The sequence below is a fragment of the Cryptomeria japonica genome, chromosome 8 (genome assembly GCF_030272615.1).
Source record: "Cryptomeria japonica chromosome 8, Sugi_1.0, whole genome shotgun sequence".
NCBI classification, from domain to species: Eukaryota; Viridiplantae; Streptophyta; class Pinopsida; order Cupressales; family Cupressaceae; genus Cryptomeria; species Cryptomeria japonica.
Genome location: NC_081412.1, coordinates 327992582 through 328006374, shown reverse-complemented (window position 1 = coordinate 328006374; position 13793 = coordinate 327992582). Strand labels below are relative to the sequence as shown.

Below are 13793 nucleotides of genomic sequence, written 5' to 3'. Positions count from 1 at the left end.
TAAATTTGTCGAGTTGTCCCCGAGTTTTTTGGCGAGACCTGAGTTTTGAATTTTTTTGGGCCAATCGAGTCATTGTTGAGTTCAAGTTTTTCAACTATGATATAGCCCTTTATGAACATGGGGGTCCCCTCAATTTGCACAAACCAGTCACTATAGAGATTGATAGCATCCAACTATAAGCTCCTATGTAGATGTTTTCACCATTTTTTCGTAAAGCCAAAGGTTGAATTGCACAAAAACTAAGTCATTAAGATATTGTTGAGTCAACTTACGTGATGTCTTCAACACAAGACATGAGGTTTAACGGTGCATTGGCTGTCCTTTCCTTGGATTACCCAAGAGGAAGAGGACATAGAGCATTATTGGGTAAGTGTGGAGTGTTTGATTTGTATTCTATTTTATTCTTAAATTGTGGGCATGTCTTTTATGCAACTCATTGACCTTCTTGTTCTCCATGTTTAAATCACTGCTGAATCTAATCCACTCTCGACCTTCATGGAAAAAGCAACTAGGGATTAGAATTTAAAATTTAAAAATGATATCTGATGCCCAGTATTATTGTCCACGTTGCCAGTGGTTCTGCTAGGTGTGTTCTTAAAGTTGTTCCACTTTGACCACCATTCTCCAGGTGCAAAATTTCTGTAATCTAGGCATTATAATTCATTGGATTGTCATGTCCCCTCCAGGTCAGCAAACTAGGGCACTATAAATCCTCATAGAAAAGTGTTTATTAACATTCTATGATTCTGTTCTATAAAAAATGAAAATGTTAATAAGATATTATTAATATTATATTATTATTCTTTAAAATTAAAATTTGAATTCTTTTGTTGGAGCCAACTTAGAATTAAAATTTGAAATTTTCTTTTTTTGGGGTCAGACCTTGGGTCTTTGGCACCAAACCCCTGCCCTCATACTCTTGCTTTGTTTTTTCAAAAGAAGAAATTAAAAATTGTTTTAGGCCCATGTTTTCCATAGAGTAAATTTGTACAATATTAATACAAATATGTAATCTATAATCATATGACATTATGATGTGAATTGTACTCGTTTTTTGATCTATAAATGAAGGGAAATCTACTTATGACCCTATAAATTTATTTTTTGCATGTTATGTTTATATTACAAATTTGTGTTTTTAGGGTATTTTGCTTAAAAACTATATTTTTGAGGAATTTAAGTATATTTCTCAGTAAGTTTTGTTGAATGAGAATCGTCAAAGTTCAAGTAAAATTGTATCTTTGAGTTTTTGTTGAGTCTGAGTATTTGAATTATTCTAACTACTATACAGATAAATAATCATTTTCATGCCCACTCTCAAGTAAACCTCTTACAAAGTCCATATAAATGCTTTCACATGGCACTGTGGGGATATGAAAGGTTGTCAATGCCATAATTCAAAAGCTTGGACTCAGCAAAATTTCTGAACATTTAAGAATGCATAAATTTGTTAAATAGTGATGACAAAATGCATAAAACTGAATTTATATGTTTCTATTTATACTTCACAAATTATATGTTTCTATTTATACTTTACAAATTTCATTTGTTGAAAACATGGACCCAAAACATTAATTTGTTTTTTGCTTTTTAAAAACCAAAGTCAGGGTCCGTGGGCTGCACCCCTAGACCATACTCTATTGTGATAGAGGGTGGGGTATGGGGGAGCATACCTAGTCACATACCACACATATACTTGCATGCGTTACATTTGCTTGAAAAGGCAAAACCTGTTCATTTTTGCCACATTCATGTTTCGTTGTGGATCTACTATGTATGGTGAGTCTGGACTCTGTGTGACAAACTGAGTACTTGCTGGTGAGTCCCCACCATGGACTCACTCATACACTTCTGCTAGTAGGTGGCTGATTAATTCACCTGCAATTTTACTTGTGAATCATGTAAGTACTCGGCAAGTTTTTAATCCTTGGTCTGTGCCATATGTTGAATATTGAGGATAAGAAGTGCCAAATGAGCGAAAAGATCTATTTGGATTTGGTTGATATTTTGGGAGAGGCCTTAGGCAATGGAGCAATATCATAGCCCAATTATGGTGCCACATGTACTAGTTTTATCACTTAAAATTAATTACTTATCATATTGTGATGAAAAAACCAAGTATTTTTGTGGGATGATAAGTACATTTTAATATAATATTGTTTAACATAACTGCTTGTGGGATGTGTTTGGAACTCCCTTCGCTTTTTTAACTTTTTACTTTGAGATTGTGAAACACCCTTGTGAGTTTTTCCACATGTTTTTATATTATTAAAGGAAAAGTATTCTATGGTTTCAACTTTTGCCAGTGTCAGGGGTAGGTTTAAAATTTTACTTCGCAAATAAAGCCTGCATTTAGGGGAGAGTGTATGCTATATCATACGAGGGTCAGCTGAATGAAATATTTGCTGGCTTTTTCATGGGTATCCTTAGGGTAGAACATGATGCCCATGGAAAATGACAGTTAAGGGGTATTTACTATTACAAAAAGAGGAAGGCATAGAATTTAAGAAGAAATCTTATGCAAGGGACATAAGAAGACATAGTAGTCACAGCTGAAAAATTCTGTCTTACTGTCTTCAACTTGGTTACTAAATCTCTCATGGATGATGTGTTTACTCACAGTCTCAATTTGTACAGTCATTGGCACTTAAACCATCCTGTTTTTGAACTTCTAGTTATAAATTTCTTGTAATAAATAAGTTTTCCATCAGCAGGAATCTGATGCTAGATTATTGCATGCAGGCATTCTCTTTGGATTTTAACTTGCGAGCACATATGCGCACGCACTCACAGGAGAACTATCATATTTGTCCATTTGAGGAATGTGGAAAACGTTATGCGCACGAGTACAAGTTAAAAGCACATATAAAATCCACACATGAGAAGGCAGGTTTCATACCCATTTGAACATTAATTTTTGTTCTGTTTCGAGTTTTTCCTGTTCCTGTTTATAGTAAATACTGAGATAAAAAGGGATAAGGGACCATTTTTGATAATAATTTTGTATTAGAATTGGTAATTGTACTGTGACCACAGGATACCAGTAAACTATAAACTTTGTTTACCATTTTCTCCTATTTCCGTTTAAATGATGGGGCTTGTGTATCTCTTTCCTTAGGTGATGACTCTCTATAGCTCAACACGTACTCCAAGTGAATGTTTTCTTTCTGGAGCCAACTTACAATGTTATGAGAGCTGGTTTAAGATGTGGACATGATTCACTGCTATTGAGCTTTAGTGCAATGCTTGATCTTATAGAATTGGCAAGTTCATCAATGTTCATGAAATTAATGTGTGGGCGTGTCTGAGATTTTTCTTTTAACTATGAATTCAGTATTGTTTGTTAAATGTTGCCCTGCATCCTGGCAGGATGAGTGACATTTTTTCCAAGCACATCAGAAATTCATTATGTGATGAGTTAAAGAAGGGAAAATATTTCCTGAAATTATTTCTCTGATTTTTCACGAGTGTTCTTGATAGATGAATCTAATATAAGTGCTCTACCTTGCAGAATTTGGCTCATGCTGTGAAGTTGACACCCCCTCAAGCTGAGAGGGAGTTTGTTAATCCGAAAGTCTCAATACCAGCATATGGAACTGTCACTTCAGATCGCCCCTTTATCTGTCCTTATGAGGGTTGTGACAAGTGCTACATACACGAGTATAAGTTGAATCTTCATCTTAGACGAGAGCATGCAGGTTATGCTTTTGAAGAAAATGGAAAACATGAAAGTGAGAGCGATGATGAAATGGATCAAGCAAGTGACCAAGAGACAAATGTAAGGAATGCTGGTATCATGACTGGATCTGGCCGTGGAAAACTACGAGTGACTTCAAAGACAGTGTCTGCAGCAAATGTTCAAAGAAAGATTCTAAATTCAGGCATGGTTGATTTGAACACAAACACAAATGCCAGATCATTCACCAAGTCAAAAGAACTTGGGAAGGGCAATCCTCAAGAAGACAGTGAAGAGACCAAAGAAGATCAGGATGACACAGATAATGAAGGTTGGGGCCATGGTACAGAAACAGATGATGATGATGAGGATGAGGACGATGATGAGGAAACTGAGGATGATATGGACTAGTCCACAAAAAATGATTTTTAAAGTCAACAATCAACAAGAATTGTGAGATAAGGAATCAAGCAATAAGAATTATTAAACTGGAGTAGGATGTGTAATAATTATACCGATGAGCAGGGATCACAAGACATTTGTGAAGTAGAGGTCTTTTATGCTTTTTGGTTGGTTGTGTGTGAATTTGAAGATTTCTCACATCTTTACCGAGCACGTTGATTCTATACCTTACCTTATTCATAGAAAATATGCCATCTATCATATAAATGAACTAGTAGCATATGGTAAGTTCTTTTGCCTGTGAAATGGGCATTGTTTGCAGGGTTCAGAAAATTAATGGGTTGTCTTAAGAGACCTTCCGAGGAACTGTTATAATTCTTTACAGTACAGGTGCATTCAATGAGACAGTCAACATGCATTTATTAATTGTGTCCTCAATCATATACCAAATGTACATAATCATTTCAAAGACAATTATAATTTAAATAGTGTGTTAACAGAGATTCGACTTAAAACGGTCTCTAGACTATTTATTGCAATGCTGACATTTCAAAAGTGCTGGATGGAGTTACATTTATAAATTAATTGCAACATTGGGAATTATCAGGTTTTGTTTTCATTACAATGGTTTTATTTGTAGATTATCTAGTTTAGATTCGCCATCTCCTTAATTATCACTTTGCTCTTGGAATAAGATTAATAACACGGATATGCCACTTTCTTTTAAAATTGTGTTTTTCCAAGATTTTTTTTTGTTTCTCACATTCGATGCCTTCACATAATTACGATCCATTGTTATTACCTTTGTTCACATCTTTTAAAATTATACATCTGCATGTCTTGGTAAAATTGTACATCTGCATGACTTGGTAGGTCTTATTCTGCCTCAAAGAATATCAGCATGCTAGATTGAGCCTTTGCAGCCTTCACAATGTCGCACTCAGGTTGCCCTCTTGATTATTCGTCATCTAGTGCAAATACTGAACTATCTTGTAAACAATCCGCTGATTAAGGTCCCTAACGTATGGCTGAATAGTGAATTATCAAACCAAACATGTTGATTTAACACGAGTTATGCATAATAAAGTAACTAGATATGTTTCTTGGTGTTGCTTCCTTTGATTTATCGCTATGGTCTGCCTTTATTTCCCTTCCCTATATAAGCACGGACTTTGCGATCTCATTCAAACTCAAGGAACATAGTCCATTCTTTTGACAGTCCATTTTTGATATAATGCATGAGTATTTCAATGCGCTTGGTCTGATAAGGATGGACTATGTTCCTCGAGTTTGAATGACACTCTAGTTGTCACAATAAATGATTGAATGGTGACAAAAGAATTTCAAATTTGGAAGGGATATGTTGAAGCTCAATTGCCTTTCTATCAAGATATTAACAACCTTTCAACACTCAAAACTATGTTGATGTTAAGAGAAATAGTATGCTACTTATTGCTTAATTGACTTATAGGACTAGAACTAATGAATGATGTAGTCGAAAGCGAATTCGTAATTATCATTATCACTTGTTCAATTGACATCTCTATATAATGAACCGAGCTTATATCTCTATTTGGTGAATAGAAAATTCCATATTTATTTGTAGACACTGTAATATCTACTTTGCTACTTATTTGACCAAATACGGGGCTAGAAATGAGATGGAAAAGTTGTAGCTAGATGTGAACTTGCATTTATCAATCACCTACCAAATCATATTTTATGTACCCAACCAATTTTGTATCTTTTTTTTGTTGAATAGTGAATCCCATCTTTATATAACCCTAGACTTAGTGTAATATCTACTTTGTGAAATTTGAATGAAGCTCACGTGGTTCTTGTATAAAGCGATGCACTCTACCAATAGCATATGGAATATTAGGATGCAATGAAGTAATGATATAAATTACTATTAATTAGTGTAGTGGAACAAGCCTCAGGCTTGACTCTAAAAAGTGAGTGAGACAAAGCAAGCTTATAATCAAACGTACAAAATTATGAGAGATACACAAGAGTAGAATTGGGTTATGCAAGACTTGTTTCAAAATTAGATTGAGTTATCTCAATGTAAAAAAGTAGTGTAAAAGATCCAAGTTAGTCATAGTAAATCTATCTTGAAGAGTAAATTTGATTGAACCAATAATGGATGTATAACTCTTGCTAATGATGATATCAATGACATGAAAAATCAAGATCAAAAGCATACCATATCACAAAATATAGGCACTTAGGTTAGAGTGATACCTAGAAAATCTAATTGAAAGGAGTCCATTTTTACACTCCAAGCCCAAATTGCATATTTAAGGCTATAGATAAGTTTTGAAGTTTGCATAATAAAAAAGGACATTGAGTGAACCCCTATGGTTGCTTGACATATATCTCCTCTTGAATATCTCAATGAAAAAAAGAAGTCTTCACATCCATTTGATTTAGAACCTAATGACATGCAAACATAATGGAAAGTGTTAAATATATGAAGTTCATTTTTGTAGTGTTGAATATATCAAATTGTATGTTGAACTTATAGCACAATTTGTATGTTGAACTTATCAAATGTACCATTCGCAACATATTTGACTTGATAGATACAATTTCATCAAACTAATTTGTTTCTCTTAGGAAGTTGGACTAAAGCACTAGTGCAAATCTTAATCAAGGATTGATGCTCTTCCTTGATTGCTCAATCCCAATAAACATCTCATGCTCTGAGAGGAGTGGCTTTGGAGTGGAGATAATGATGATGTGGATGATTTGATGTTATGATTGTGCTCATGTTTTGGAATAGTCCCAAACTAGTTTACTTGTGACTTGAAAGGTTTGACAAGCTTAAAGTATCATAGAGTAGAATAGTGGACCCAACATAAAAATAATGGCTTGGAGATGGAAGAGAATCCTTTGAATTATTCTAACAAATTAGTGAGTCGCATGAGTTGTTGCTAACAATTAAGGAAAATCTAATATGAAGGAAAATGAAGAAATGTTACAGGATAGGCTAGGAGAGGCTTCCTCAAATGAGGCACTCCTCTCAATGGACAACTACTGAGTATCTAATGCTAGTAACCATTGACATCATCTAAATATGTCACAAATTGCAAGGCCTACTTTGATGTTTGAAATCCTTATATTTTTGTGTGGGAATATATGCCTATGTAAGAGAGCCAAAAATTTTCAATTTTTAAAACATGGTTTTCCTACCACTCCAAGCTTTAGACGAAGTGACCTTTTCTAAGGCTTTGTGAAGAAACACTTTTTAATGTAGTCAACATAGTTAATGATTTTGACCTAGTACTATAGTGCAAATGATCTATAATGCATTTATGCAAATGATAATTTCTTTCGGTGACCTTTTCTTTTTCTTTGCAATTCCATTTGATTTTGTATTGTAGAACTTTGTGCTAAAGATCAATATTCTTGCTAATACAAAATTGTATAGTGGTTCAAAATTCACTTTCATTATCTTTTCAAATAACCTTTATGATATTTCCATATTCTTTCTTTACAAGATCCTTGATGTTAGAATCTGAAAAGATGAATAACCCAAAATAACTAGTGCAAACGAATAAAAATAAAACTGTGAATGTAAATAACACAAGATCAAAATAACAACAACGAGTTAGTCTCCAAGAGAGAATGCAAATGCTGCAAAAGCAAAATAGCATTAGGAGAATACAAGAGCAAAAAGCTACATAATGCAATTACAATACAATAGAATGGAATACAAAGACTAGCTAGGATTGAGTACATATAGGAATGAGAGAGGGGAGAGGTCGCAAATATGACCAATGGAAAGTGACCACCATAATAGTCTTAAAAAGGCAAGTGTAACTCCCATGGAAGATGCCAACATTTTGCATCTACTCACACTAATACTCACTTGATTAATCCTAATCAAGCTTACATAAAAGTGTAGGAAAAACCTATGAATATGAAAATAAATAACCAATTAGGAAATAAAAACCTACACTAACACACCCGCTTAAGCGTAGCTTAGGTGGGTAAAAAGATGATGAGTTTTGACAAGTGAGGCCATAATAGGCTTTCATGTACAAATAATTCTCCCCACAAGAGAAGAAGCCTTCCACCCCCAAAAAATAAAATAAAATAAATAAATATAGGAGGCCCCCCCCAAAAGTGGACACCTGCTGCACCCCCAACAAAACTCACAAATGAAGGAACTTGCTCTTAGTGAAGGGTTTGGTGAAGATGTTTGCAATTTGATCTGATGTCGGACAAAACCTAAGATCAATGATCTGGTCATGAATCTGTTCTTGAATGCATGCATGTGGATCTCACTATGTTTGGTCATCTGATGATGGACTAGATTGTGAGAGATCTGTATGACACTTAAGTTGTCACAAAAGATGATTGTAGGCTTCTGAAATGAAATTCCAAACTCAGTGAGAATGTTCTAAAGCCAAATAGCCTCAATAGTAGCATTAACTGCTCCTTGATACTGCCTCTATAGATGAAATAACAATTGCCGATTGCTTCTTGCTCGACCAAAAAACTGGACTAGAACCAAGGGAAAAGCAATATCTTAAAGTAGACTTGCGATCTTGAGAATCACTTGCCCAATCTAAATCCGTGTATGCCACCAAATCAAAATCCATGCTCACTGCATAGTGGATCCCATAACTGTGAGTACCCTGAATGTAGTGAAGAATCCTCTTAACTATATTTAGTGCAGCTCATGGGGCTCCTGCATGAATCGGGAGACCATGCCTACAACATATGAAATGTTGGTTCTTATGTGAGTCAAGTATTTGAGACTACCAACAAGCTATCGATATAAAGTGCCATATACCAAAGGTGAAGAACACTTAGCCTCAAGTTTGAACCTAAACAAAAATGGAGTTAGTGTAAGCATACAAATCATCCATGCAAAATCTAGAGAACATATCAAGAGTGTATCTAGCTTTTCTAAGGAATATCCCTAAAGAAGATCGAGTGATCTCCATCCCCAAGAAGTAGTGCCAAAGGCCCAAGTTTGTCATAAAGAAACAATCATGAAGGACAATTTTCACTACTTGAATGGTGGATGAGTGATTCCCTGTGATCAACAAGTCATCAACATAGAGAACCAAAAAAGTGAGAGTATCATCCTACTGTAAAATGTAGGCATTTGGGTTAGAATGGCAACGCCTGAACCCAACTGTCAGAAGGAAGGAGTCTATCTTGGCATACCAAGTCCAAGAAGCCTTTTTGAGGCCATAGAGAGACTTCTGAAGATGACAAACAAGTGAAGGATCCTGAATGAATCTGTGTGGCTACTCCATGTATATCTCCTCCTGAAGGTCACTGTGAAGAAAAACACTCTTCACATCCATATGATGGAATTCCCATTTGTGAGTTGCAACAATAACAAGGACAAGTTACATAGAATTCATTTTAGCAACTATTGCAAAAGTCTCAAAGTAGTAAATCCTAGGAACCTGGGAGAATCCTTTAGCAACCAAGCGAGCCTTATGCTTAAATTTTGACCCATTTGAAGGAAATTTTGTTTGATAGATCCACTTGCATCAAACAAGTTTTCTTCCCTTAGGAAAAGGGATAAAATCACAAGTGTGGTTCCTCTCCAAGGAACTAAACTCTTCATGCATAGTTGTATCCCACTTAGGGACACCTAAAGCTTCTCTAAAGGACCATGGATTAGAAGCTGAAGCAATGAAGAGATGTGGAGCTTGTTGAAACTATGACCTTGTTCTTCTAGCAAATTAAGGACCACCAACCCAATCACACACTAACTCTAGTGTGTTACGAGCCTAAAGAGGTCTTGAGACTGGAGAATATGGAGGAGAATCAACATCCTCTAAATGATGAATGTGGGAGGAATGTGAATCCTCATCATCACTATCACCATCTAAAGTGGAGAAAGAAGGCTCCTCATCAAAACCAAGAGGATTAAGATCCTCTGAAGAACTATGATCATGATGTAGTGACTCCAATATGATAGTGGATGGAGAAGTGGTAAAAGAAGAGCTAGAATGACTCTCCTCAAAATGAACACTCCTGTTAATGAACAACGCATGAGTGGTAGTATGAAGAAGCCTGTAGCCTTTGACATCATCTAGATATCCAACAAATACACAAGGCTTACTCTATGGGTCCATAGCCTTGCGTTTCTCTGCTAGAATGTGGGCTCATGCATGAGAACCAAACACACTAAAGTGCTTAACTGAGGGTTTTCGAACAATCTAAGCTTCAGAGAGTGTTACCTCCTTTACAACTTTGTGAGGGACTCAGTTTTGGATATAACACACACAATTAATGGCTTTTGCCTAATATGGTTGTGCCAAAGATTTGGAGTGAATCATATAGTTGACCATCTCTTTCAAGGACCAATCTTTTTGTTGTACAACCACATTCTACTGATGACTGTAGGAAATTGTACATTGCAAGTCAATGCCCTAAGAGACACAAAAATGCTCAAACTTGTTGTTGGCATACTCCCCCTCATTATCCATATGCAAAACTTTGATAGGTTTCCCAGATTGTTTCTCTTGAAATGCTTTGAAGTCCAAGAACGAATCAAAGACTTTAAACTTTTGTTTAAGAAAATATACAAAGGTGTATCTAGAAAAATCATTAGTAAATGTCAAAACATATCGAACTCTATTGAAGAATGGATGTGGAAATGGTCCAAGCAAATCACTATGTACCAACTTAAAAAGATGTAAATTTCTCCAAGCTTTTCCTTTGTCAAATTTCTCCTCGGGATGCTTGCCAATAATGCATCCTTGCCAAATACAATTAGAAAAGTGAATTGGAGGCAATCTTGCAACCATGTCGTGCTGACTGAGGTGTTGCAAGTAGCGATAGTTTAAGTGGCCAAACTGCTAACGCCACAAGTTAGTTACTTCATCAAAATGAGAGAAAAATAGATGAAGGAGGATCATGAACAGAATGAGAATATAGATAAAGTGAAGATTGATTATGCTTTCCTAACTACGATTGCAGAATCATTATGCAACTCACAGATTACCACTGAATCAGTAGAGAATTCAACCCACTTGCCTAAATCTATGCAAGTGATCTGATATATTGATAGGATATTATCTGATAATGAGGGTGCACAAACAACATCATGGAATATGCCATACCCCACATCAAGACCCTTTCCCACACACCTCAATAGAAGTGTCATCACCCATCAAAATAGAAGGCATAAAACATGGCTCCAAAGATGTAAGTTCATCCTTTGATGAAGCCATGTGGTGTGAGGCACCAAAATCAAGAACCCAAGTAGATGGTGGTGAAGAAAATGCTAAAAGGGCCTTGCCCTTTCCTTTTCCCTTATTTTCTTTAGCCTTAGTAGACCCCTCACTTGAACTCTGTTTTACTGATTCAAGTATGTTAATATTATTCTTTTCAATATTGTGTGTTAAGTGATTAAATTTTGTTTCTTCAAACATTTATGCTCATCATGTTTGGGTCTTTTACAATAGGCACATTTGACCTTCTCTTTCTTAGGTTTGTCACCATTAGAAGATTGGGTCTCATTAGCTGCTTTTTAGGCAACTTCTTTATGATCCTTATTCTCATTGCTATTCTTTTGTTTCTTCTCCTCATTGTTACTACTTTGTCCTTTTTGTGCTTTTGTGCCTTGGTTGACAACTATGACATGGGACTTAGAAGATTTTAGAGTGCCAATCTGGATTAGCTTATCTTGCTCCCATGTGAGAAAAATAGCAAAATCAACTAATGATGGCATGGCAAATTGAATCCCACCTATACCCCTAGTAGCATAGAAGGTAGAAACAAATACCAAATATTCAAAACTTATCTTAAAGAGAATACTAAGAATCAATTGTTCATCTTTCTTTTCAATTCCACATTGATTTAACTGTAGCCTTATTGATTTCAATTTTGTGAAGACATCTTGGATTGTGTTAAAATTGGCTAGACTTAGACTTATGAGTTCATTTTCCAACATATGACCCCTCATTGAATCTTGAATTCCAAATACAGTTTCTTTGTCTAAATTTGATTAGGAGTACTCAAAGATTCAATATGAAAGATTAGGTCAGGAGAAACAAACACAAAATTCCATACGCTTCAACACATCTATTAGACCATTTAGGATTTTCTACATCTACAATAGGTTTTGTTTCCGATCCCATTGTTATCCTATGCAGACCAAATTTTCTTAAGTAGATTATCATGCATTATTTCCACTCAAAATAATTGTAAGGAGTTAGGATGGGAACTGTTGTTTGATCCATGGTGTAGAAATGTTGAAAGAAGTGCTGAAAGAAAGAGAAGACAAGAACACTAGTATACCCCCCGCACTAGTCTAAAAAATCAACCCCCCTAATATATTACAATGCTAGCACTCTATAGTATAGTGTGATTACAAATATTTTCCCAAATTACAATACTTTTAAGGCCCACAATGGCCAAAAGTACAATCACAGAATCAAGAAAAGTTAGCTATGTAGATGTGTTTAGGACCAACTTCAACATGCAATATTTGAAAAAGGAGATAACAAATCTGATCAAGACCAATATGGATATAATTTTCTTATCTTTGCCTTCCAATGATATTTTGTTTGTTGAAATTTGACACTTGAGGCAAAAGATATGAATTTTTGAAAAATTGATTTTGTTTTGCATGAACGATTTTTTTCTAGCAGCAAAAAGTTTGTTTCTATTTTATTTAAAAAAAAAATCTATTCACTATATGCAGATAATATCGGAAACCTAAAAATATTTTTGAGCTAAGAACAAAAATTAGAAATCATTTTTTAATTCTACAAGTAGAAGATGAAAAAATAAATTAAATTCAACCTTCCGCCATTGAAAAAATGGTCATGTGATACTTTTTGGATAGCAATTTTTCGCAGATCTAGTTAATATTTGGAAAATATAAAAGATACTATAGTGTCCTAAAATTGCACCCCTTTGCAATTTTGACCGCATTTGGGTCTTCACCTTAGTGTTTGCGTCCCTTGTCCTGATTTAAGACCTGATTATGCTCATACACATCACAAATGCCATAAAACTCAAAATGCAACTCAAAAACACCTTAAAGGCTTCCCAAAATAGGGCAGGACAATGACACCATACCATGGTCCTCACTGAGACCATGGTGCCACGCCATGGTCCACCCTAATTTGGTTCCCCTAAAAAATCAATGCAACATTTCAAATTTGGGTGGGATTCCCCTCTCCGTGTCGGCTCATGTCAAAAAATTAGCCAATTTTCCCTACGAGAAAGTATATGAAGAGGATTTCTCGTCTCATTTGAGAATCAATCAATTAGAAAGAGCACACATATGACATCAAGCAATCAATAAATCAAGCATTCAAGATGAATTGAGCATTTTCAGTCTTCCTTCAAGCCTTGGAGCAACAATAAAGTCAAGATTCAAGCATTGAAGTGGAAATCTACATCCTATTTCATGAAACCCTAATTCCATGTGGAGGCAAGCGAAACTTCACAAGTGTTACCTTCCCTGCACATTGAGACATAGTTGGCGATTTATGTTGCGAATTTCACTTCATTGCGAAAGTTCTTGCTGTAGTTCTCAAAATCCCTGATCAATCGATAAGCCTTTTTCCCTTTAAGCGTCGAGTCTTGGTTACGTCCAAAAGGGGCCCCACCTTACCTTACCAGTTTATCACTATTTAATAGAAGTTAAATCGTTAGCTCTCATCATTGTTGATTATTATTTCCTCCGATACTCCAATCCCTGATAATACAACGTCAGTGAGTC

At 35.4% G+C, this 13793-nt stretch overlaps 1 protein-coding gene across 4 annotated transcripts in view; it reads left to right on the top strand.

Annotated features, from left to right (window-relative positions):
• Positions 1–4684, top strand: part of LOC131061513 (zinc finger transcription factor YY1) — a 50312-nt gene extending 45628 nt beyond the window's left edge. For 2 of the 4 annotated variants that reach the window (XM_057995233.2, XM_057995234.2), the window contains exons 5-6: positions 2743–2886; positions 3512–4684. In XM_057995233.2, coding sequence (XP_057851216.1) covers positions 2743–2886; positions 3512–4087 — 720 coding nt within the window. In that variant the 3' untranslated portion in view covers positions 4088–4684. The remainder of the gene's footprint in view (positions 1–2742; positions 2887–3511) is intronic. The other 2 variants (XM_057995235.2, XM_057995236.2) reach the window with 1 other exon arrangement.
• Positions 4685–13793: the final 9109 nt, after the last annotated feature.